The sequence below is a fragment of the Rhinatrema bivittatum genome, chromosome 4 (genome assembly GCF_901001135.1).
Source record: "Rhinatrema bivittatum chromosome 4, aRhiBiv1.1, whole genome shotgun sequence".
NCBI classification, from domain to species: domain Eukaryota; kingdom Metazoa; phylum Chordata; class Amphibia; order Gymnophiona; family Rhinatrematidae; genus Rhinatrema; species Rhinatrema bivittatum.
Window position 1 is genome coordinate 251,779,663 of NC_042618.1, and position 26,227 is coordinate 251,805,889.

A 26,227-nucleotide genomic window follows, 5' to 3' on the forward strand; every position below is an offset into this window, starting at 1 on the left:
AATGTACTGTCAATATGTGGAAGCACATGGTTGATGTGGAAATAGCTGCACCATGAATTTTCCAACAATTCATGTGTGCCTCCCATTTGACATTGCTAGGCTCAAGACAGTGGTATCTGGTATTTCTAATTAAAATGCCTGATGCGGCATGTTTCCTTAGATGACTCAAATCAGTCTTTAAACCGCATATTACTGCTGTTAAAAAAATAAAAATAAAAAAAAAATAGCAATGTAAACACTGATAAATACTTTTTATATACTTCATATATTGATATATTTATACAGTTTTGCAATACCCCATGAATAGTTGTAACAAAGATAACCCTACCTTAGAAAAAACAAAGGAGAATCCTCTCAGCTAGATTAGAGATTATGTCCGGTAGACACACCAGAAGTATCGTTTAAATATGGATACAAATGAATAAGAAAACTTTATTCCTGTGTGTGAGCAGGCAGACACGGAACATATGCTGATAAACTAAAAAAAAAAAAAAAAAGATTCCCATTCAATTCCATGTTTAAACCATTGGGGTGAACAGTGTCTCATTTAAAAATGTAATATTGCTCTCTGTTGTAATTGTCAAAATATATTACTACCTCTATTTAGGACCAATGGTTGGATAACCAAAATCTCAGTTGCGCAGTGCTATGATTATGATTATATTGTAACCAGGTTTTGTACTAGCGGGGCTTCCAGTTTCTTTGTCTGTATACAACTGCAGTTTTGTATGATACTAGTTTTTATGGACCTCTTGGTGTGGCCGGATGTAAATCTTCGAGCATGGATAAATAATTGCATAAATAATTTGTCGTATTGCAATTGACATGGCTCCTACATTGGTGAACAATAGGCAGAGAGGGTTGGTGAAACTGATTGATTTGAAAAACATTCATACATACCACACATTTATCATATGAGAACTGACCACAAATGAGGCTGACAGATTCCTGAAGAGGAGAGGATGATTTTACCAGGAGATCTCTAAGGTTATGTCCTCGTTTGTTAGCAACTATTGGTATGTCTTTAAAAAACATTGGGAATGGATACGACATTCCACTGTTTTGAAATGATCGCTTGCACTTCACAAGTATATCAGCCACACCAACAGGTCCATAAAAAATCGTTTTATATAGCACTGCAGTTGTATACAGACAAAGAAATTGAAATTCCTGTTAGTACAACACTGGTTACAATATAATAGCATTGCCGAACTGATTCTTACATTTTTCTTTGTAATGTTGAGCTCCTGCTGAAATCCGATCACGGATGAAACAAAGTCTTTTGTTGACCTTTATAAACGGACTGAGCCTAATAACTGCACTATGAGGAAAAGCCTTTTGCAGCAAAGTTTTGCATTACAAATGGACTGAGCCTCATAATGGAACCATGAGAAAAAACCTTGTGAAGTAAAGTTTTATGTTTAAGGTTCATATGTGGGTATATATGTAAAGTGACAGTAATGTTTATATGCAGCAAAGTGAAGCAGTGTTTATGTTCTAGATATGGAAATTAATTTGATCATTACTATTACTGGTTTTTAGAATTGTTTTATCTAGTATGGTTATTTGATAAATGAGTGTATATGGCTGGTTTGATTTGGGTGAGTATGGTGCTATTAGTAATATGATATAAATTTGTGATATGTAATTTTTGTGGGTGGTATCTTTTGTAACAGATAGTGTTTTTTATGTGATTAACTTGTAATAAAACTTTTTTTTAAAAGGTTTTTTGTGCTAAATATCAGGATGGAACAGTCTGAGCTATCTCACCCTCTTTTCCTTTTCTTCCTACCTTCTCTCACATCCACTTCCCTATAATTTCCTTTCACCTTCCTCTTCTTCCTTCCCCTTATGTGGTGTTCTCTCTTTGGCAGTCAAAAATCTCTGCCCCTTCTGCCGGCAGTAGATGAGGGCCCTGTCAGCACCCCAGTCTCTCCTGTGTCACCATGGGTCCCTCTCCATTCTCCGCCAGTAGGGGGTGGGGACTCTGCCATCATGCTGGCCTCTCCTGCACCACCATGAGTGTATCTGTCTTCTGCCAGCATGGGGCAGGGTCTCTCCGCAGGCACTCCAGCCTCTCAAGTGCTATGGGTCTCTGTCACTCTCTGCTCTCTTCCCTCCTGCTGACACATGGCAACGCAGGGATGGGGCACATTTCAAGGGACTGAGAGCAGAAGAGCTCATTCGCTAATTATGGTGATGCAAGGGTGGGGAACTTTTATCTGTTACAGGTGCCTCTGACCAGATTGTGACTCAGCTAATTGCAATGATTGTGGTCATACATGGCTTATGACCCAGCAGAACATGGCTTGGAAGACGGAGAGTTCCACAGGTTGGTATGCAGTTGAAGCCATTCTTTGTCTCAGAATGAAGCCTCCTCAGATTCCTTCCATGAGAAGCTCCTCAGGCAGGCCTCCCCACTACTGTGGCACCGATCTCCAGATGTGCCTTGGTTCAGAGGTCAAGCAAGACGCGGAAGCATCCAGTAAAGGAGCAGGTACGCGCTTCAGCTCATGCCTGGTCCAGTGAAACACTCTGCAGAAAAGCAAATTTGTTGATGCACCTTTGATGTTGAGCCAGCATACTTCTCAGCGAACCCCAGGGCCACTTCCTCCCTATGGTAGAGCTTGTTGGTGCCAAAGAAAAAGCCCTGTTTAGCTGATTGGGAGCTAGTGGTACGGTTGGCGCCACTGAAGGAGTTGGCATCAAAGCATACACCGTTGATGTACTGGCCTTTAGTGCCTTTGATGCAGGAGCCAGCATGCTTCTCAGCACACACCATGGCTTCTTCCCTCCCTATGTGGAGCTTGGCATCGAAGAATAATTCCCCTTCGGCTCATTGTGAGCTAGTGGTATGGTCAGCACTACTGAAGCTGTTGGTACCAAAGCATACCACATTAATCAACTGTCCCTCAGTGCTGTTGTCATACTGGTCCCTGGCGCCATCAGAACAAAGTGCAGTCAATTCTTCTGAATCAAGCACCAGTGGGACCTGGAGGAGACTTTTTACAGTTGCTCTTCTCTGTGTTAGCACCCCATCTCCTCTTTTGGGATCCCAGGCCTTCTAGAGCCCCTTTGCTTTCATCTGCCCAAGGCACTTTTCAGGGGTCCATCCCACTTCGTTTGGAGACACCAGATCCTGTCTGCTTCATTATGCTTCTGTCTCTATGCAACTCTCAGCTCAGACAGCCAAGGAGGGGGGTCCTCTTCCTCGAGTCTAGTACATGCTTCTCAACAGGATGACCCTATATTAGTTTCAGAGAAGTATGTCTTTTCTCCAGCTCTGGGCCAAAGGACACAACAGCCCATGGACCATGTAGCTGAATTGGTGAAGACTTTCTTTATCTTGGTAGTGGCCGGTGACAAAGAAAGCACCCTTCAGCCTCTCCAGTCTAGAGTATCTGATTTGTTCCCTTAAGGGGAAGTCCTTCTCATCATGCCTTGGGAACTTCCATCAGAAGTCCTAGTGGTGGAGACTAGCTCACCTCAGGCAGGCCTTACCTCTCTGCAGAAGAATCTAGGCAGCATTCTGAGGATGGAGCATGGGACATTGCTGATTGGAGCATGCCCAGGTAGTATTCCCCAACTGAGATCTCCAATCTGATCGCCACAGTCTTCATTGGAGTCATGAGTTAGTGTCCCCAGGCCAGAAGAACTAAGCAGACTAGGCGGCCACCTACGGCGCCACCGGTATGGTAGCAGTGATAGCATGACTTTTCCTTCTTCCCGCCCACATGACCCAGAAGAGGAAGAGGTGGGTCCATGCAAGTGGGAAGAACAAGAAGCCATTCAGGATAAAGAACAGCACATCCCTGGGCCGTTGCAGGAAGAGGCAGCATTGGTCCCAGGTTCACATGGCATTTGAGCACTGAAGGAACAACAGCACCACCTCCTCTACCTCCATGCAAGCACATTCCCTGGGCCATCGCAGGAAGAAGAGGTATCATCGACCCAGGTTCAAGAACAGCAACTGTGCCCCCCCCCCTTTAGGAAACAGAGCAGGATCAGCGCCCACGACCTCAAGAAAAATGAAGAGTCCGTCTGCCATTAGTACTGAAAGAGAAGGCTGCCTCTTGACTTGTACTTCTGCTGGGGAGTTGGGAAGAAGTTAATGAGTGTGTGTGTCAGTCTGTCTGTGTGTATGAAAGAGCATGTCTGTGTGTGTGTGTTGCTGTGTTTGAGAGAGCATATTTTATGATTGAGTATGTGTGCATATATGAAAAAGAGAGATTGTGAGCATCAACCCCTCACCTCTCCCCTGCTAATCCACGACAATCTCAGGCATCTGGAAATCAAAAGATCCCAGGTATGAACAGCCAGGGATTTTTTATCCTTTTTACATTTTAAGTATTGGATAGTGTTTGAAATATTTTATTGGTCTTTGGAAAATTTATATGAATTTTTAATTATAAGATATTATTCTATTTGTCAGCTGCTTTGAAGTATTCTTTTTAATAGTATGGTTTTACTTCTGTTGGTGACTTATATTTCCTGATTTTATTGTTTGATGTTTTTCCATTGTTGCACTGCATAATAGTCTGGCCTGTTGTGGTTAACAGTTCAGTTTTTGTTTGCATGTTTGTATTAATACTTTATGGTTACTTTATTCTGCATTTTTGTGAGGGTCTGTTTATATTTGGCATGTGTGACTAAATTGACATATTCTGCTATGGTGTAGGTTCTGTGTAGGGATCTATAGCAGCTCGGCTTTTTCTGCTTTCCTAAAAGTAGGTGTATTGGCATTTTAGGGCCTGATGTAATAATTGCAATTTTTCCTTTTCATAAGTAGGGTTGTTAGTGTTTGAGTGCTGGCAGTTATTGGAGTTTTGATATGGGAGATTTACTATATTGAAATTGTAATTCAGTTTATTTGTGTCTTTCTGAGGGCCAAGCCCATACCTAACACACACATTACAATAGACCTAATACCAATTCCAAGGGTCATTTTTACTTTTTTGCAGGGTTTTACAGCACTACATGTAAATATAATATGCATGTTGTAAGTGATATTTTTACTTTAGAAGACTAAATGTTCTTGTTCATGTAAAATCTATTATTATAAAGCATAATTTTTAATTGTGTGTGCCGAGGGTGTGACCGGGTTGGGATGAGGAGTGGCAGCCTGTAGGTTTCGCTTAGGGCACCTAATAACCTTGCACCGGCCCAGAGTGTCCTTCACCACTCAGTCCTGAAGAACGGCTTACAGAGATCACGTCAGATCCCTTATCTGACCTGTTGCAGCATTCATTTTCACCAGAAGACTTGTCATACTCCGGATTCCTGGACAAGTTGGGTAAGGCATTTGGAATCAACATCCGTAGGGACAAGGATCCTGGCTTCAGACTACTCTGGATTCTGGAAAACCCTTCTGAACCATCAGTGATCCTAGTCCATCAAATCATGCAGGATTTATAAACAAGAATGTGTGATAATCTTGCCGCCTCCAGTAGCCAGGTAATTGGATCTTAAATACAAAGTCCAACAGGCTCCTGGGTTTGGCACAGTCCAACTGCCGCAACCATTCTGTGGTAGAGTGACAGCGTTGGCAACATTAGAGCATCAATAAAATAAATTAAAGTGGTTTCCTAAAGTTTCTATTTGCATAATTTCAAAACTATTTATAAAAATGACATCAGGACCAATGAGTATAGAAATGTGGGCATGGCAACGCTATAGTTTCAGCCCTAGAAATGATGGTCCATTTATGAATAATTGGTTAAGCTCCAGTGTTTGAAGTTACTACATTTATTGTTGAGACATAAATGTGAAGGATGGAATTAGTATATATTTGAGTCTACTGAATTTTTCTACATTTTGCACAGTGTAGATTTAGGCACTTCTGTCATATCCATCCAACTCATTAGAAATAACTCTTATTTATAGTCTAATTCACTGCAAGCTGCTTCCATTAACTTGGAAGTGCCTGTAGATGTTGAAAGTTTGGATTCTACTCCTTCTAGAGTACTTCCTTGAGTCCCTTTACCTAATGTTATCTTTCTCCCAATGAAGGAATCTTAGGGATGTGAAGGAGCATAGTATAGTTACTTTGAATGAAATTTGGAAAATTGTTGCCAAGCTGGACCAGACTTTGACTCAGATTGTGTGTCAATTTTCTAATTTCTCTGCTGAAACAAGAGTAAAATTTGAGGAAAAAGATAATTGTTTAACTCCATAGGAAGTACTATTTTGGCTCTTAATTTACTACAACAACTGTGCAAAATGCTGGTGTTTCCTCTAAAAAAGATAGTTTGATTATATATAATCGATTGGAAGTACTAGAAAAATCCTTGTGTGCAAAGAACCTTTGGTTCTTAAATTTTCCAATTGCTAGAATATTGTCATGTTTAGAAATGTTTAAAAAAATACCTTCTTGATATTTTAGGTTTCTGAGAGGATCATATTGTTGCGGCCTCGGGTCGGCTCCGGCTGTGCCGCCTACCTTCGCGGTCCTGCGGGCCCTCCCTGTTCTCCTCGGGCCTCCGGGGACCCTTGCCGCGCCTCCCCCGACGCTCTACCGCTGCGGCTGGGCCTGCCCCCGCTTCTACCGCCGTGCCTCTGCTCCGACGGAGCAGCCGGCGTCCTGCCGTGGCTGACTCCGCCCCCTAGGTGCGCACGCGCGGCTTGGGCTCTCATTTAAAGGGGCAGCGCAGGAAACCGGCAGGCCAGCTTTGGATGACGTCAGACGCCCTCAGGGTATTTAAACCCTGCATCCGGACTCCCTCAGTGCCTTGCAACGAGGTTCCCAGGTGCTTCTGCTTCCTGCTTCCAGTTGCTGCGTTCCTGCTCGTCTCTTGATTCTCTGGTTCCTGACTCGGATTGGCTTTCGGTGATTCTCTGGTTCCTGACTCGGATTGGCTTTCGGTGATTCTCTGGTTCCTGACTCGGATTGGCTTACGGTGATTCTCTGGCTTCTGACCCGGACTGGCTGACGGCATTCCTCTGGTATTCGACCCTGGCCTGGTGAGCGACGACCCCTTCTCCGAGGATCCTCCTAAGTCCCAGCGGCCGGGTCCCTACGGGCTCCTCCTGGGGGGACGCCGGCTTCCAGGGTGAATCGCCTAAGTCCCAGCAGCCGGACTCTTACGAGCTCCTCTCGGGGGAGTACCGGCTTCCAGGGCGAAGACCTCCTACCACCAGGTCAGTCTTCTCTTCTCTTCATTTCTCTCTCGAGCCCTTGGTCGCATAGGGCCCTCCGTGCCTTCTTCTCCAAGCCATCCACGAGTCAGCTTCTGCCGCCTCCCGGTCGGGACCGCTGCTGCGAATCTTCACAGCGCTCCACTCTCCGGTTCCGATCGGCCCAAGGGTCCACGAAGCTAACACATATTTCCATTACCTCAAAAATATTTAATTTGCCTAGGCAAAGAAGATTAAATATGGAAGATGGAGGATAAATCTCTGGACAAGGGAATCCTATTATTTCATCTTTTTTGGAAGCCTCTATTGATATATAATGCCCACTAGAGCTACCTTAATTGTTATGTTCAGCTTAGAAAAAGATAGAGATGCTGTGATCCATAAATATTGTTTGAATAATGATTTTTTTTTTGTGGAAATAAAACTACAGGTTTTTCCTGATGTTTCTCTTGAGACACAAATGAGAAGGAAGCCATTCCTATCCTTGAAACAAAAAGTGGTTGCTACTAGGGCCACCTTTTTCCTTAAATTCCCTTGTAAATGTTTAATTTCTTTTCATAATAATAGATTTGTGTTTTATGACCCACTTCATTTAAAAACATTCATCTCGGATAAGGGTTAGTTGCAGGCTGAAGAAGTTCATTAATATGGGAGTAGCTGAATGCTAAATTTGCATACTATTTATCTCCTCATTATCTCTGTTCCTTTATGATTGTTTTCTTTTGTACTACACCCCCATGTGAATGTGGACATTAGTTTAGTTTATTATTTTATGGATAATGTGTGCGTACTAATGTACATTCCTATATTTTCTTTAATTTCTTGTATTAATAAACTAATTAAATAAAGATTAAATTGGAAATAGCTCAGATTCCTGATGGATTCTTCTCACTTCCAATTCAAGATTCTCACCTTTGTGCTCTTAGCAACTCCAAGGGTCTTTATTAAATGCCTAGCACTAGTGACTGTGCACCTTATTCATCAGGGGATTTTTGTCTTTCCTTACCTGGATGACTGGCTGATGATAGAACCTTCATAAGCAGAAATATTGGACTCCCTGCAGAGGATGATCCAGCTCCTTCAATCACTAAATTTTGTCAACTTTGCCACATTGAGCCTCATCCCAACCAAGAGAATCAAGTTCATCGAGACATGAATAGATTCATCAGAAGAGAAGGCATTCCTTCTGTCAGATCGGGCATTTTGTCTTTGAGCACTGGTCCAGAACTTGCTGCAGTGAGATCAGTTCCTGGCCCAAGCAATCAGATTCATGGCAGCTGTAGGGTATGTGGTTCCCATGAGGCGCTTCAACAGGAGTTCTCCAATGGGGCCTCTACTCTCAATGGGATCAGTTATGTCAGCCCTTGTTGCAGCCTAATAAGGCTAACCATGGAGATGAAAATGTGCCTCCATTGGTGGCTAGAACCAAAGGTCGTGGAGATAGGTGCCCTTCTCAGAGTTCTACCCCATTGGGTAGTGCTGGCAATGGATGCGTCCACCAGATGTTGGGCATGCACATAGGCTTCTTCCAAACTCTAGATCTGATTGGCAACGGAATGTATGTTTCACATTAATCTCTTAAAGCTACAAGCCATTCGACATGCTTTGAGAATATTCTCATATCTCCTTCAAGGAAAGAGAAATCTGATTGAAACTGACAACCAAGTGGCAATGTTCTATATGAGCAAGCAAGGGAACATGAGGTTTTGGACCTTCTGCAAGGAATCTCTGAGAATTTAGGAATGGGTCCTGTCAGAGCTGATCTCCAACAATGCTGGAGGATCATCTCAGCAGAGTTTTGCAGCCTATGAATGGTCCCTGGATCAGGGCATGGCAGAGTGGCTACTTGACCTCTGGAGTCACCTGACAATCAACTTGTTCATATCAGAAATCAACAAGAAAGTCAATAAATTTTTCTCTATTCTTCAAAGCAAGTTCAGGTCCTCTCCTGCCACTTTTCTGCTCAGGTGGGTTGCAGACCTGCTGTACACCTTTCCTCTACTTCTGGTAGTGGCAAGGACAGTGCAGAAGATCATCAAAGGCTGGGCACATTTTATCCTCATTGTTCCAGTTTGGCCCAGGCAGATGTGGTTCTCTTTCCTTGTCAGCTTGTCAGTCTGTCTAGTGATCCCTTTGGGACTCAATCAATCTCTACTAACTCAAGAGAAGGGTAATCTGATCCTCTGCTCCCTCAACTTCACAGCATAGGTATTGATGCTCGATAGTCTCCTCATTGTCACTATCTAAAGAGGTTGAGGACAATGTGATTTCAGTCAGGAGGAGCTTACTATTTCAAATAGTTGTTTGTCATCTTGGTGTCAGGCAAGCTCACTGAACCCATTTGTCTGTGGTCTAGAAGATCTGCTTCAGAATTTGTTCTCCCTCTCCTCTTCAGGCCTCAGTACATCATCTTTCAAAGTGCATCTCAGTGCCATTGCTGCTTGCCACCTTCAAGTGGATGGAAAATTGATCTCCCTCCATCCTTTGATATTGAAGTTCATGAAGGACTTACTAGACCTCCAGTTGCAAAGTCACTGGCACCATGGGATATTAATGTTGTTTTAGCGCAATTGATAAAGCCTTGTTGCAAGCCACTGGCATTGGCCTCTTTGAAGTTTCTTACATAGAAACTGGTATTCATATTCTTCATCACTTTGGATAGAATAATCAACCGTTACAAGCATTGATTTCTTACTTTTCATACCTAAAACCTTTTCCACAATAGGGTGGCACTCCACACTCATCCAAAGTTTCTGCCTGAAGTAGTTTCTGCGTTTCATTTGAATCAAGCTATTGTTTTGCCGACATTCTTTCCAAGACCTCATATGCATAAACAGGAGAAGGCCCTTCATTCGTTGGAATGAAAAAAGGCCTTGACTTTTTATCTGAAGAGAACTGAATATCATCAGGAGTTCAACTTTTTGTCTCCTATAATCCTAATAAATTGGATGTGATTGTTGCTAAAGGCACATTCTACAATTGGCTAGCAGATTGTATTGCACATTGCTATGCCCTGGTTGAACTTAAAATCACAGACTCTGTCAAGTCTCTTAAAGTAAGAGTTATAGTTACCTCAGAGGCTCACCTACGAACCATCTCAATTGCAAAGCTGCAACTTGGTCATCAGTTCACACTTTCATGTCCCACTACTGTCTGGATAATCTCTCAGGGAGCAACAGTAGCTTTGGGCAAGCAACTTTGTACATCCTGTTCATCTATTGGGTCCTGGCTGCTTATTCAGTAAGTGCTCCATCATGTAGCCCTCAGTTTGGGACTTTCCACATATCATGGCTAATTCAGCCTTGCTTTTTAACAGAGAAGACAAGAATACTTACCATAAACAGGGCTCTCCATAGCAACAGGAAGAATTAGCCATACTTAATACCCACCCACCTCCCTGGAGAGTTGACTACCTATTTAAAGCTGAACTCTACAATCGACCAAGGTGCTCACGAGGCAATGTGCAGGAATTCTGCACAGTAGTAAAAACTTAGTGAGCTAGAGAGAGGAGACCATTTAGTGCCATCAGATGACATCATCCATGTGTCAGCTAATTCATCCTGCTATCTATTGAGAAGAACCCCGTTTACAGTAAACAGACTTGCTTTCTCTTAGATGCAGAACGTAGAAGGCTAAATCTATAAAATCTCCCTATTTTATCTTTGTTTCATTTCTGAAAAAATATTAGTGTTACATTTTCTGGATATTCCTCCAACTTTGCCGCATCCACCTGTTGCTGCTGTTCCTAATTAGAACCTAATGCAGGCATCACATCGATGTATGTAAAGCAAGAATACAGCACATGGTGAACTTGGACATGTAGATTTCTCAACAGAAGCTGTGGCCATAAAAACATAAAAATATCAAGTTAGAAATAGGATTTAAAAAAAGACGACCCAAGGTGAAAGTAAAAGAACTGAGAAATCACAAGTTGACATTTTGAGGAACTGCTGCTTCTCTCTGCACAGTCTTCTAATCTAACTTGGTTAGGTTTAACTTTTTATAATTATTCATATCTCTCAGTAGTGAAATAAAACTTTGCAACACAAATTTGTGGATAAAGTAAAACAATATTAAAACATGCCAGAGAGATAGTAGACACTCACAGGTTGTTTACTGAAAACTAAGTATTTTATATAATTTATATTTTACTGCTGTTGCTTTTTATTTTACCTGCAAGATCTTTTTCAAAGATGCTCAGTAACTCTTAATTTAGGAACAGACCTTATCGTATATAGTATTCACGGGATCCACTACTTTACAGAAGTCTGACATATTGAGAGTTTTGTAATTGGATCATCACTTTGAGATTCAGTGGCTTGTTTCTGACTTTTGGGGAGTTATGCAAAATTCCAGTGATTATTTGTAATCTTTATCTTGTTTTGGCCCATGCAACCTTCGCAGTTGTTATGGCCACCGGCAGTGGCCGCCCGTGGCCGTTTCAACTCACATCATGTCATGCTTGGCTCTGTACTCCCGTTACTCGCCCTCCTCGGGGCCTAGCTCAGCGCCTCTACGTTTGGGAGTCTGCCATGGCGCTTCCCGCTCCATGGGACCAGCCTCAGCACTTCTACATCGGAGATCCTGCTTCAGTGCTTTCTCTCTTCAAGACCTGGCTCAGCGCTGCTACATCAAGAGACGATGTCGCGGCGCTTCCGCCCCTTGGGGTCTGGGTCAGAGCTTCTACGTCACAGGATGCTGTCTCTACACTTCTGCTTTAGACCTGTCTCAGCGCTTCAACATTACTGGACTGTGACTCTGCACCCCCGCTCCTCGGGGCACCTCTCAGCGCTTCTACATCACAGGAGCCTGTTACAGCACTGCCATTTCTCAGGCAGTTCCTCTGCACTACTGCTCTGCTCATAACTGCTACAGCAGATCCCCTGCTCTAGCCCTGCTTCAGCATACCACTATACAAGCCTCTGCTTCTGCACTTCCTCTCCCCTGGACCACTCCCACATGCTCCTGCTCTACTGTCTTCGGAACTGCAGAGGCCTTTCTCCCCTTGAGGCTTTCTCTCCCTCTCCCTCCGAGAGGATCTTGGTCTTGGACTATGCCTAACCTCACTGACTCTCTCTGCCTCCAGCCGCCTACTCTCTCCGGGACCAGCCACACAGAGGTGCTCCTAAGACCATCCGGCCCTGGCACCCAAGGGCTCAACCTGCGGGGAATGAGGGCCGATACTGGTGAAGTTCCTGTTTGCCTCTGTTCCTGGCCAGCCTCGCCTTCTGACGGTGGGGACCTGTGGGGCCCAACCCCTCAGGTAGTGACAACCCCACCTCGAGTCAAGGGTCCACAATTCCTAACAGCAGTCATTTGTAAAATTCCCTTTCGTGGTCGAAAGGTGCCAAGATAAAATTTGAATTTTGCCCAATTTTGTGCAGGCAGTTTGTAAAGGCCCTTCACAAATCTCAGAACAATTGTCACTCACTCTTTTACTGAAACTCATAGATGTTGAAACAAAAAATGTTTCCTATACATAAAATGTAGTTCTGCCATCTATTTGTAAATGTTCTAATGCTTATCTGATTCAGTATAAAATTCTCCATAAGAGTAGAGTTCCAGTCAGTGCTCAGGAGCAGCACATGCTGGCTAGACTGGCATGTACCTGTTTCCGGAGGGAGTTATAGTCTGTGGTCTTTGGCTGAGGATTTCTATTGTAATGACTGGTCTGGAGTACATGGGGAGCAAGGAGGAGTGGGAAATGGGAAGACATTCCTGGTAGGTGCAAATAAAGACTGGCGTCATAAATCCAACAGGGTCCAGTATCAACTGAACTGGAAACACAAGAGTAGGATGAATCTGCCAGCTCCCTAAAATAAATAAATATGTACATAAGTATTGCCCTTACTGTTCCCATCAACAAATCTGTTGGCAGGAGAGCAGAGAATATTTTAACACTAAATTTGAGTTTCAAAATATATTTGTACAGGGTTAGCTCAGGAAAGATTTACTGCATGCATGAGTGATTATTTGTTCAGCCATGCAACTCCCTGTACCACATATATAACTTTTGATTTGCTTAATCTTTGAGGATTGCAGTGCATGATTGGGCACTTCTAATATTAGCAAGATGTTTTAGGGAAGTTAGATTGTTTTAAAAATAGAACATTTGTGTCAGCTAATCAGCTGCATGTTCCAGAGAACACCATCTTCAACTTAAAGCCTATTGGAACTGCAATGCTGAAATAGTTAAAAACATATATTCTTTATTTAAAACAACTTATAGTCCATGCTTTAAAAAAAAAACCAAAAAAAAAAAACCTGTTCAATACAGATTACTGTACAACATACAGAAAATAAAACAGGAAAAATAAGTTTGGATCTTGCCAATATTTTAATGATTGTTGTGTACTTACCTGGGAGAGACCTAGACTTCATTTTGGGGCGGAGATAGCTTCTGGCATAGCACTCTGAGCCTTTGAAGAGCGAGCCTGCTCTTATGGTGAGGCTGAGCAGCTGGTCATTAAGCTCTAAAAGGCCCAGCTCCGGAATGAACTACATTTTACTCTGTCATGCTCCAAAAGTCAGTGCAGTAATTATAAGGGATAGGGAGAGGAAGGTAGGATGAATCCAGGGGATTGGTACAGTAGAACCTTGCATAGGGGTGGATTATAGGAAAATAGCCTGGAGGATTTTTATCCATACTGGCCCACGGGTATACAATTGCACGCACATAAAAAGTTAATACAGTGAATATGTGTGTGTATGTATGTATATATATATATATATATATATATATATATATATATATATATATATATATAGTATCAAAACCACAGGAAAGGGGAACAATGTGAAAATAAATATTGCAAAAAAGATATTTATTCAATTTTTTTTAAATTTTAGTTTTTATACAAACAAATGTTACTCCAAAAGAAAAAAAATTGTTTTAGACGTGATTAAAATGCTGCACATAAGTGTTATAAAAATGTGTCTCTAAAAAGTTCCTATTAAATAAGAAATGTCCATGAGCTACTTAATGTGTTGTGTACTATTGTGGGATATGCGCTGACTGCTACATCCTATCTTATTAGATAACTATTCAAGAAATTATAATGTATAACATTTAGAGGCTAATGTTACTTTTCCATTACAGCATCATTTGTGCAATAAGGGGCAGATTTTAAAAACTTGCGCGAGCGCGTACTTTTGTTCGCGCAGCAGGCGCGAACAAAAGTACGCTGGATTTTATAAGATACGCGTGTATCTTATAAAATCCGGGGTCGGCGCGCGCACAAGGGGGTGCACATTTGTGCAACCTGCGCGCGCCGAGCCCAGCGCGCGTTGCCTGTTCCCTCCGCCTCCCCCCCACCTTCCCCTCCCCTACCTAACCCACCCCCCCGCCCTATCTAAACCCCCTCCTTAACTTTGCGCGCATCGGCCGGCTGCCCCGCTCCGTGGTCTGGTCCCGGGGGCTGTTCCGGAGGCCGTGGCCACGCCCCCGGAACACCCCCGGGCCGAAACCACGCCCCCGAAACGCCACGCCGCATCATCCCGACACGCCCCCGACAGGAAGCCCCGGGACTTACGCGCGTCCCGGGAGTTTACGCGCGCCGGCGGCCTATGCAAAATAGCCGCGCCGGCACGCATAAATCCGGAAGGATTTATGTGCGCAGGCCTTTGAAAATCCGCCCCTAAGTGTTTGCTTATCAACAAATTGTGAATTAAAGCAGATACCTTCTTGGATATGCTTGATGCACTTTCACAAGGTTTGCAGCTATAGTGGTCAGCGCACATCCCACAATACTTGACAAGTTATTAAGTAGTTCATGGACATTTCTTATTTAATAAGAATTTTTTAGAGACAAATTTTTGTAACACTTGTATACAGCATTTTAATCACTTCTTAAAAAAAAAAGTTTTTGTTTCAAACATTTGTTTGTATAAAAACTAAAATTTAAAAATAATTGAATAAATATTTTTTTGCAATATTTAATTTCATATTGTTCTCCTTTCCTGTGGTTTTGATACTGTATGTGTTTATAGGAGCATTCTGAAACTTGATTTCTGCCGTTCTTTACTATATATACATATTTATATATACTATATACATATATATATATATTTACACACACAAACAAATTTCTTGACCACTTAAATATAACAAAATTACTGAACAAAAGACAAAAATATAGAAAGTTCTGACATTGTAAGATACTGCAAATTTTAAATACTTAATATATCATTTATAAAATATTTCAGTAAGCACTTTACATCAAAATGAAATCTACTAGTTTGAGTACATTTTCTATTTTCTGTGGAAGAGCAGGTGACAATACAACAATGCAGTGTTCCACAGTCAGCAGCTTCAGATAATGAGCTTAATCCCAGTCAGAAAAAGCTGCTGAACTAAGGCATTTCCACTTACCACTCACCATAAAAAAAATAAATATTCAAATGCTGATGGCATCTCATTAACAGTAACAACAATTCTCTCTACTACTAGGAAAATTGTATAATCCAGAATCCTGTAAAAAAAAAAAAAAAAAAAGTACTCCTGCCATACAATAACCTACAGGCCGATACAGTAAAAGTCGCGGGCTCTCCCGGCACGCACACAGGCCACTCTCCTATGCGTGCGATTCAATAAAAAAAAAAATTTCAAATTAGGACCTGCGGTAAAAAGAGGCACTAGGGACACTAGCACATCCTTAGCACCTCTTTTTTGACAGGATCGGCGGCTGTCAGCGAGCTTGACAGCCGACGCTCAATTTTGCTGGCATCGGTTCTCAAACCCGCTGACAGCCACGGGTTCGGAAACCGGATGCTGGCAAAATTGAGCATCCAATTTTCAAACCGAGGGCCAATTTAAAATTTTTTTTTTTAATTTTTAATTATTTTTTACTTTTGGGACCTCCGACTTAATATCGCCATGATATTAAGTCGGAGGGTGTACAGAAAAGCAGTCTTTTACTGTGCACTTTTCTGTGCACTTTCCCGGTGCAGGAAGAAATTAACGCCTACCTTTGGGTAGGCGCTAATTTCTGAAAGTAAAATGTGCGGCTTGGCTGCACATTTTACTTACTGAATCGCGCGGGAATAACTAATAGGGACATCAACATGCATTTGCATGTTGCAGGCGCTATTGGTTTCGGGGGGGGGGGGGGGGGTTGGATGCGCATTTTCGACGCGCTATTACCCCTTACTGAATAAGGGGTAAAGCTAGCGTGTCGAAAACGGGCGTCCAAACGCGGGTTAACAGTGTGCTCCACCGGCGCGCACTGTACTGTATCGCCCTTATAGTTGCAGCCCTACCTATAAAAAGTCAAAACTGGAAATATAACATCAAACTCTAAAACACCAATACACCTCCTATTAGGAAAATAGAACAAGCCAGATTGCTATAGATCCATACACAGAAACTACGTTAGTAGAATACCTCACCTTGGTCACACACACAGAATACAAATAGACCCTCATTGAAAACAGAAAAAAGACACCAGAAACTATACATGCCAATGTACAAAAACTGAATTAGAATCTGCCAGGTTCTATATATAGTGCAGCAATGGAAAAACAGAAATGTTGCTATTCCTCTATAAAACATCAAACAAAATCAAGAATATAAATAAATAAATAAATATTATAAATATATATATATATATATATATATATATATATATATATATATATATATATATATAAAATAAAGTCAGCCATACTAATAAAAAGAAGAAATATTTCAAAATAGCTGATATTTAGAGCATCCAATAATATAAAAAGCTCATTAAAATGTTTAAAAATGTACCAAAAATAACAAAATATTTCAAAACAGACATCAAATACTATCCAATAATTAAAACTAATAGGGATGAAAAAAATCCTCTGCCATCCATACCTGGGAACCTTTTGATTTCCAGTCATTCTGAAATAGTCTAGGATTAATAGGGGAGGAGGAGGGCGAATAAACTATCTTTTCTCTCTTTCTCTCTCTCTCTCACACACACACACACATACGTTCATTCTCTCAAACACAATCATACTGTACATGTTCACTCTCAATGTCTCTCATATACACACATACACAGGCTTTCTCCCCCTCATATATACACACACACACACACACACACTCACTGGTATGGTTCTCTTCCTCTCATATACATCCACACTCTCTCACTTGCTCTCTCCCCCTCATATACACACTCATTCACTGGCTCTCTCACAAACCAGGCCTCTTCTTCTTCTTCTTCTGCAGGTGCCAGAGCATGTGCTTGGCCTTTGTATTAAACAACCACTGGGAGGGGTGTGCTGGCTCCAGTAGGTCTGTTCTTTATCCCAGGACAAGCAGGATGCTAGTCCTCACATATGGGTGACGTCATTGATGGAGCCCTATCACGGAAAACTGTCTGTCAAAGTTTCTAGAAACTTTTAACTGGCATCCTGAGCCCAAGGAGCATGCCCAGCATGCCATGATATTCTCAGCCACAGGGGTCTCCCTTCAGTCTTCGTTTTTCCTCGCTGTTTTCAGCATCGCGGAGCAGGACCCTGTGTGAAATTCTTCACAAAATTCTGACTAAAATTCAGATTAAAATTTCATTTTTTCTCACTCTCACATCGGGGTCTTTCTTTAACCACCGGCCGGTGAGTAGAATATTCCTTCCGACTCTTATCGAGTTTACAAAACGTTTAGTCACACATCCATCGACGGCTGTCGTTGTGATCATGGCTACAGGTTTTAAAAAATGCCCCAAATGTAATCGAACGATGTCGATTACTGATCCACACCTTGAGTGTGTTCTTTGTTTGAGTCACTCCCATGATGTCTCATCATGCCCAAAATGTGCGGAAATGACTGCTAAAGGTCGGAAAGCACGGCAAGAAAAGATGGAACATTTGTTCCACATCAACTGCTACCTTCCACATAGACGTCCACCCATTCGTCTCCGGCCGGAGTATCGACACTGCGTCAATTATCTACGGTCCCGCAAGACTCTTCCTCGTCAGCGTCCCACCGTCCACCAAGAAAGGACGCCAGAAAACCATACTACAGGCCAAGAAGGTATTATCCACCGGCATCTAGGGGTAGATCTTCTCGACCACAGCAAAGATCTCAGCCCAGACAGCCTAGAACTGCTAGGCCTCAACCACCAGCGCAGACAGGACCAGCTGCATGTTTTTGAGGCAGGCGCCAGAAAGCAAAAGCCATCTCCACAATCCCAACCCAAACTTACCAGTAGGAGGTCGAGTCTCCTTCTACAATCATTGGTTCCAGTTGACAACAGACCAATGGGTACTCTCAATAATATCATGAGGTTACCAACTCAAGTTCCTATTGATTCCAAGAGACTCTCCTCCAAGGCCCTTTTCGCTAAATGAAAATCAAATTATTCATCTGCAAACAGAATTATCCACCTTTCTGAGAACCAGAGCCGTAGAACCGGTACCCCGGACTCAGCAGGGCAGAGGATTCTACTCCCGTTATTTCCTCATTCCAAAGAAAACAGGAGGCCTATGTCCCATCCTAGACCTCAAAAATCTCAACAAATTTCTAAGGAAAGAAAAGTTCAGGATGGTTTCTCTAGGCACCATGCTTTCCCTTCTTCAGACAGGAGATTGGCTTTGTTCTCTGGATCTGCAAGACACTTACGCTCACATTCCAATGTTCCCTCCTCATCGCAAATATCTCGTTTCCTGGTGGGTCAACAGCATTTCCAATAACAGAGTACTACCATTCGGACTTGCCTCACCACCCAGAGTATTCACAAAATGCCTGACAGTAGTAGTAGCTCAATTACACAAAGAAAGTGTACACGTTTTCCCATACCTGGACGACTGGCTCATCAGAAGTCAATCTCAACAAGGAGTTCTTGTTTCTCTCAGACGAAAAATCACTCTGCTGCACTCGATGGGGTTTCTCATCAATTACCAAAAATCCCATCTCATCCCATCTTACCTGCTTCAATTCATCGGAGTAGAATTGAACACCATCCTTTCAAGAGCTTTCCTACCAGAAGATCGGGCAGAAACACTCTCCTTATTAGCAAACTCACTACACTCGCAGAAACAAGCGACAGCTCATCAGTTTCTCACGTTACTAGGTCACATGGCCTCCACAGTACATGTCACTCCTATGGCCAGATTAGCCATGAGAATAACCCAATGGACATTAAGGTCACAATGGATACAAGCCATTCAACCACTGTCGTCTCCAATTCAAGTAACCCACCAGCTACGTTCATCTCTCCTTTGGTGGCAAACAGAGACAACTTGCGCAAGGGCCTACCCTTCCAACAACCAGTCCCACAGATAACTTTAACTACAAATGCATCCACCTTAGGTTGGGGAGCTCATATAGACAATCTCCAAACCCAGGATACTTGGACAAAACTGAAAGCAACATTTCAAATCAATTTCCTGGAACTTCGAGCTATACGTTATGCTCTACATGCGTTCAAGGACTGCCTTTCACAAAAGACTGTTCTAATTCAAACGGACAACACAGTAGCCATGTGGTACCTGAACAAACAGGGAGGTATGGGTTCATATCTCCTTTGTCAAGAAGCAGCACAGATTTGGGACTGGGCCCTGACACATTCCATGTTTCTCCGGGCCACTTATCTAGCGGGCATCCACAACGTAGTTGCAGATCGCCTCAGTCATCAGTTCCAACCTCACGAATGGTCCCTGGATCCCTTAGTAGCGACCAGGATATTTCAATGTTGAGGACAACCAACAATAGACCTCTTTGCATCAGACCTGAATCACAAGGTGGACAGGTTCTGCTCTCTGCACAAACAGAAACACCAGCCAGCCAAGGACGCCTTTGCTTGCCCTTGGAACTCAGGCCTTCTATACCCGTATCCTCCGATACCGCTAATAACCAAAACTCTAGTGAAGCTACAACAGGACAAGGGGTCCATGATACTTATAGCCCCACATTGGCCTCGACAAATATGGTTTCCCATACTTCTCGACCTCTCGATCTCAGAGCCAATTCACCTGGGTGTGGCTCCTACTCTCATAACTCAAGATCAGGGCAGGTTGTGCCATCCCAACCTTCAATCCCTATCTCTAACAGCATGGATGTTGAAAGCTTGATCTTACAACCACTCCATCTTTCCACTAATGTTTCTCAAGTGCTTATAGCTTCACATAAACCTTCCACACGGAAGAACTATTCTTCGAAATGGAAAAGATGTACTTTGTGGTGCACGCAAAAGGACATTGACCCTTTCTCCTGCCCCATACCTTCTTTGCTAGTCATCTTTCAGACTCTGATCTCCAGATCCCTCATCTGTGCGAGTACACATAAATGCAATCTCGGCTTACCATAATAAGATGGGAGATGCACCAATATCCATACAAACTCTTTTCAGTAGATTTATGAGAGGTTTAACTCACCTTAAACCACCAATATGGCCACCAGTCACAGAATGGGACCTTAATTTGGTGTTAACAAGGCTCATGCGTTCTCCTTTGAACCCATGAATTCCTGCAATTTTAAATTTCTTACATGGAAGACTATCTTCCTAATAGTCATTACATCTGCTAGAAGGGTTAGTGAGTTACAAGCACTTGTCACATACTCACCCTACACAAAATTCCTACATGACCGGGTGGTACTCCGTACACACCCAAAATTTCTTCCCAACATAGTTACAGAATTCCATTTGAATCAATCCATAGTTTAGCCCACATTCTTTCCAAGACCTCATTCTCACCAAGGTAAGAGAGCTTTACATACCTTGGACTGTAAGCGTGCGCTAGCATACTACTTAGACCGCACTGCAGTCCACAGGAAATCCACTCAACTCTTTGTTTCTTTTGACCCAAACAAACCGGGTAATCCAGTGGGCAAGCACACTCTCTCGAACTGGCTAGCAGATTGTATAGAGTTCTGTTATGAAAAAGCAGGCCTTCCTCTCCAAGGGCGAGTAAAAGCAAATTCAGTAAGAGCAATGTCAACCTCGGTAGCACACTATTGTTCAGTGCCAGTTCTCGACATATGTAAAGCTGCAACATGGAGTTCTCTTCACACCTTTGCAGCTTATTACTGTTTGGACAAAGAAGGATGATCAGAATCAGCCTACTGACAATCTGTCTTAAAGAACTTGTTTCCAGTATAACCTCAACTCCTCCTACATCCAACCTGCTGTGATTTTCGGCTGCCTCATTTTCACCAATACTTCAGTGTTGCTTCTCTACCAAATGACTCAGCCTCTAGCTTGCTAATCACCCATATGTGAGGACTAGCATCCTGCTTGTCCTGGGATAAAGCAAAATTGCTTACCTTGTAATAGGTGTTATCCCAGGACAGCAGGATGATGTCCTCACGAAACCCACCCGCCACCCCGCAGAGTTGGGTCCAATACGTTTTATTATTTTATTTTTGCTAAAGCTTATTGCTGCATACGAGACTGAAGGGAGACCCCTGTGGCTGAGAATATCATGACATGCTGGGCATGCTCAGTGTGCCAGTCAAAAGTTTCTAGAAACTTTGACAGAAAGTTTTCCGTGATAGGGCTCAGTCAGTGACATCACCCATATGTGAGGACTACATCCTGCTGTCCTGAGATAACACCTATTACATGGTAAGCAATTTTGCTTTAACTGCGGGCGGGAGCGACAGTGTCGACAGCCTCGCAGATCTCTTGTAATTAGCGTGCCGGCCCTATCCCACTAAGCCTCCTCTTTAGACCGGCTGGTTCATGTCTTCTGCCATGGGCAGGAAGGTTTTTGCTGGCAGCCCTGTTGGGGTAGTTTTTTGGTTGCTGGCAAGAGAGGAAGTATCTGTGGTGACACTGGGCCTTTTTTTCGGCCGCGGGTAGGAGGGTTGGTGCCGACAGCCTTTCTAGCCCTTTTCTTCTATTGTTTGTGGGCTGCAGAAGCCAGGAACACTTTTTGCCTGTGCTGCCTTACAATTTTGCACCATGCCCAGCCCGCGGTTCTACAATTAGGGATCGATTTTAAAAAGTACACGTGGCTCCCGGTGCACAAGCATATGCACGCCGGATTTTAAAATCTGTGTGCGTGTGTGCGGGCAATTCTCCTTTAACGCGCGCAGCAGGGGGGAATATTAGAAAGAAACACACGCCGACACAACAGAGCCTTCTCCAGTTCCTACAGTCCAATTAAGGAGCGGACTACAAGGGAACTTCCCTACCCTTAACCCTTCCCTTCCTCCCTCTTCCCCTCTCCTCCCCGACCCCTACACTAATGCTACCTATCCCCAATCTTTTAATTTTCATACCTACTGCTCCTCGGGAGTAGAAGTAAACCCTGCGTGGCTGCCGGCGCACACTTCCCCAGGACAGCGGCTAATGGCGCTGTCCCAGCCCGCCTGCCCCTTTCTATAGGCCCAGCACTTCTGCATGTATCGGTGGTTTTGCACATGGCTGGGCCCTTTAGAAAATGCACGTGCATAAATGCCGGTATTTGCGCCCATGGGCCTTTAAAATATGGCCTTTAGGCAGTTGGCCGGACATGGTGCAAAATTGTAAGGCAGCACTGGCAGAAAGTATCCCTGGCTCCCACAGCCTGCAAACAATTCTGTTGTTCCTGGAGTCTAGCAGTAATAAAATTAGGCCAGGCAGGAGCTGTGGGAGAACACATGACCAGCTAGACCAGCCCATCGGGGCATGCCTGATCCCCCGATAGGCCAGTCCACCCCTGGCCTTGTACTTCTGTTTCTAATTCACTTTGTCTAGTGACCAAAAATCATGATATGAAAGTTTGGTTAGGGATATCATAACTACATCTCCAAGCAGGTAATGGGGGTAAAACTAAGACAGGATCATGTTGTCCCCTTGAAATGGAGTGTTACGTTCATCCTAGAACTATGGTACGTTGGCAGTGCACCGTGGAGGAGTTTGTGCTGCTATTGCCCCATATTTTGTGGTTAACTGGAATACTTTGACTTCAAGTTCTGTGCACCCAACTCCTTTCAAAAGCACTAGATTGTTAACCTTACTGCAGCAATGGCTGTGGATAGAAAAGGTGGAAAATGTTGGCTAAATGGGAAAGAAACCTTGCAGAGGAGAGTAAAATTTCTAAAAAGGTTAGTTTTATTTAAAATATTTTAATTCTAAATTTTAAAAGCAGTAATTCACTTTCTGGAGAGCTCTGTGGCCCTAGTAATTGCTCTTGAGCTCATTTGGTGAGTACCTTCATCTTCACCATGGGATATTTAAATTGAACAGTGTAAAGTTAGTTTCCATGGTAGGGATTTTCTTGCCACCTATCGCTTAACTAGGTATATGTTTTTGTGTTCTCCATCTAATGGCTATTTTGTTTCTTGAAATATTGTACTCTACAGTCAGTCAAGTCCTCCCAATTTGAAGAAAGAATTATCTATTGGATTCGAGACACCTAGATCTCAAGAAAAACATAGATCATCATCTCAACCAAAACAATTCATAGAGTATTCTCATCTACAAAAGCAGGAAAAGAGCATAGGCCAAACTCAGGTTGTACAAAAATACATGGCCAATGGCATAATAGCACAGGAGCAAGTGGAATGTCAGAAAAATGATTTGTTACCTGCTAACAGCACCGATACTGCCATCACCCTTTTAGAGACTGCAATTGAAAATAACTTACTAAATGAAGAAGAAGAAAACATTACTACAGACTTAACATTTCAAGTTATAAATACCTGCGAGGGGCAAACTAATAATAATTATGAGAGGACTTCAAGCCCAGAGAGATTACTCTCCCCGGAACAAGAAGTGGTAAAAGAGGAAACCATGCTAGAAGAAACCCAGAGTGAGGAGGGCTGTCAAGAGCCGGATAAACAGAACCATCATACTGAAGCCAAGGTAAGCTATACTACTATATTTTCTAACTAATCTTTTCCAAAATGTATCTGATGCAAGGGAATAATCCTGTAAAGGAAGATAAAGAGAAATGATTACTGTGCAGCAAAACATGAGGCTGAGCATACAGGCAGTGAGTTATAGCTCATATTGGCCATTTAACAAGTCTTTTCAAACAGATCTTTTTACCACTCCAAAAACAGAATGTCAGTGTGATAAAAACCAAATAAAAGGAGGGTGTCTAGATATTGATAGCAGAGGTAAGATAATGAGTTCTTCACATAGAACTCAACTTGATTTATGTATTTGAAGCAATATGTGCAAACTCAAAGTGAAATGGAGTTCGCTTCAGACAGGCTACATTGCAAAAAAGAGGTGTTGCTATATTAGAATTTACTTACCAAAAGTATAAATGCGAATGGTATAACAAGACAATACAGACCCAGATGCAATAACGTTCCAACACCAGAAATCTGTCTTCAGGAGAAAGTAGCTACATAGAAACTTTTTTGCAGATAAGCAGACTGAATTAGCCATGACTTTGGGGAACGTCCTCTAAGTGGCGGCGCTTTCTCAAAGCACACAAAGCTGTGCTCTATGTGCCCGTCTGGGAGCATCTCCCATGTGACTCCCATCCTTCCTCAGTCTTATCCAAGCTCTGGACGGAGTCTGATAGGAGACTGTCCGGGGAGGCAGGTGGGAATTACATGGCTAATTCATCCTGCTATCCACGGAAAACACTGTTTACAGTAAGTGAACTTTCTCTTTTCCGCAGATAAGCAGTATGAATTAGCCATGATTTTGGGGAGTCCCAAGCTGGAAGGTTGGAGCATCGGTGCCCCCTGGGGGCTGTGTACCACCTCTTCCAGTTTCCAATGATGCGATCAGCCTGACCCATGGTTGCGGACAGTCTCTCACTTGTCCTTGACAGAGGGTGGGTCGATCCTCTCTAACCTCTGCAGCCGCCTAACTTCATGGAATGCCCCCTAGTCCTTCTATTATTCGAAAGTGTAAATAACCGATTCACATCTACTCGTTCAAGACCTCTCATGATCTTAAAGACCTCTCATATCCCCCCTCAGCCGTCTCTTCTCCAAGCTGAACAGCCCTAACTTCTTCAGCCTTTCCTCATAGGGGAACTGTTCCATCCCCTTTACCATTTTGGTTGCCCTTCTCTGTACCTTCTCCATTGCAACTATATCTTTTTTTGAGATGCGGCGACCAGAATTGTACACAGTATTCAAGGTGCGGTCTCATCATGGAGCGATATAGAGGCATTATGACATTTTCCGTTTTATTAACCATTTCCTTCCTAATAATTACTAACATTGTTTGCTTTATTGACTGCTGCAGCACAATGAGCCGACGATTTTAAAGTATTATCCACTATGATGCCTAGATCTTTTTCCTGGGTGGTAGCTCCTAATATGGAACCTAACATCGTGTAACTACAGCAAGGGTTATTTTTCCCTATGCAGCACCTTGCACTTGTCCACATTAAATTTCATCTGCAATTTGGATACCCAATGTTCCAGTCTTGCAAGGTCCTCCTGTAATGTATCACAATTTGGTTGTGATTTAATTACTCTGAATAGTTTTGTATCATCCACAAATTTGATAATCTCACTCGTCGTATTCCTTTCCAGATCATTTATATATATATATATTGAAAAGCACCGGTCCAAGTACAGATCCCTGAGGCACTCCACTGTTTACCCTTTTCCACTGAGAAAATTTACCATTTAATCCTACTCTCTATTTCCTGTCTTTTAACCTGTTTGTAATCCACGAAAGGACATCACCTCCTATCCCATGACTTTTTAGTTTTCTTAGAAGCCTCTCATGAGGAACTTTGTCAAACGCCTTCTGAAAATCCAAATACACTACATCTACCGGTTCACCTTTATCCACATGTTTAAAAAAATGAAGCAGATTTGTTAGGCAAGACTTCCCTTGGGTAAATCCATGTTGACTCTGTTCCATTAAACCATATCTTTCTAAATACGCCACGATTTTGATCTTGAGAATAGTTTCCACTGTTTTTTCCGGCACTGAAGTCAGGCTCACTGGTCTATAGTTACCCGGATCGCCCCTGGAGCCTTTTTTAAATATTGGGGTTACATTGGCCACCCTCCAGTCTTCAGGTATAATGGATGATTTTAATGATAGGTTACAAATTTTAACTAATAGATCAGAAATTTCATTTTTGAGTTCCTTCAGTACCCTAGGATGCATATCATCCGGTCCAGATGATTTGCTAGTCTTTAGTTTGTCAATCTGGCCTACTACATCTTCCAGGTTTACAGTGAATTCCTTCAGTTCATCTGACTCATCAC

General features: G+C 42.8%; 1 protein-coding gene across 1 annotated transcript in view; it reads left to right on the forward strand.

Moving 5' to 3' along the window:
* Window positions 1-26,227, forward strand: part of FGD4 (FYVE, RhoGEF and PH domain containing 4) — a 494,296-nt gene that overhangs the window by 302,062 nt on the left and 166,007 nt on the right. The window contains 1 exon segment of the mRNA XM_029600028.1: window positions 23,393-23,894. Coding sequence (XP_029455888.1) covers window positions 23,393-23,894 — 502 coding nt within the window.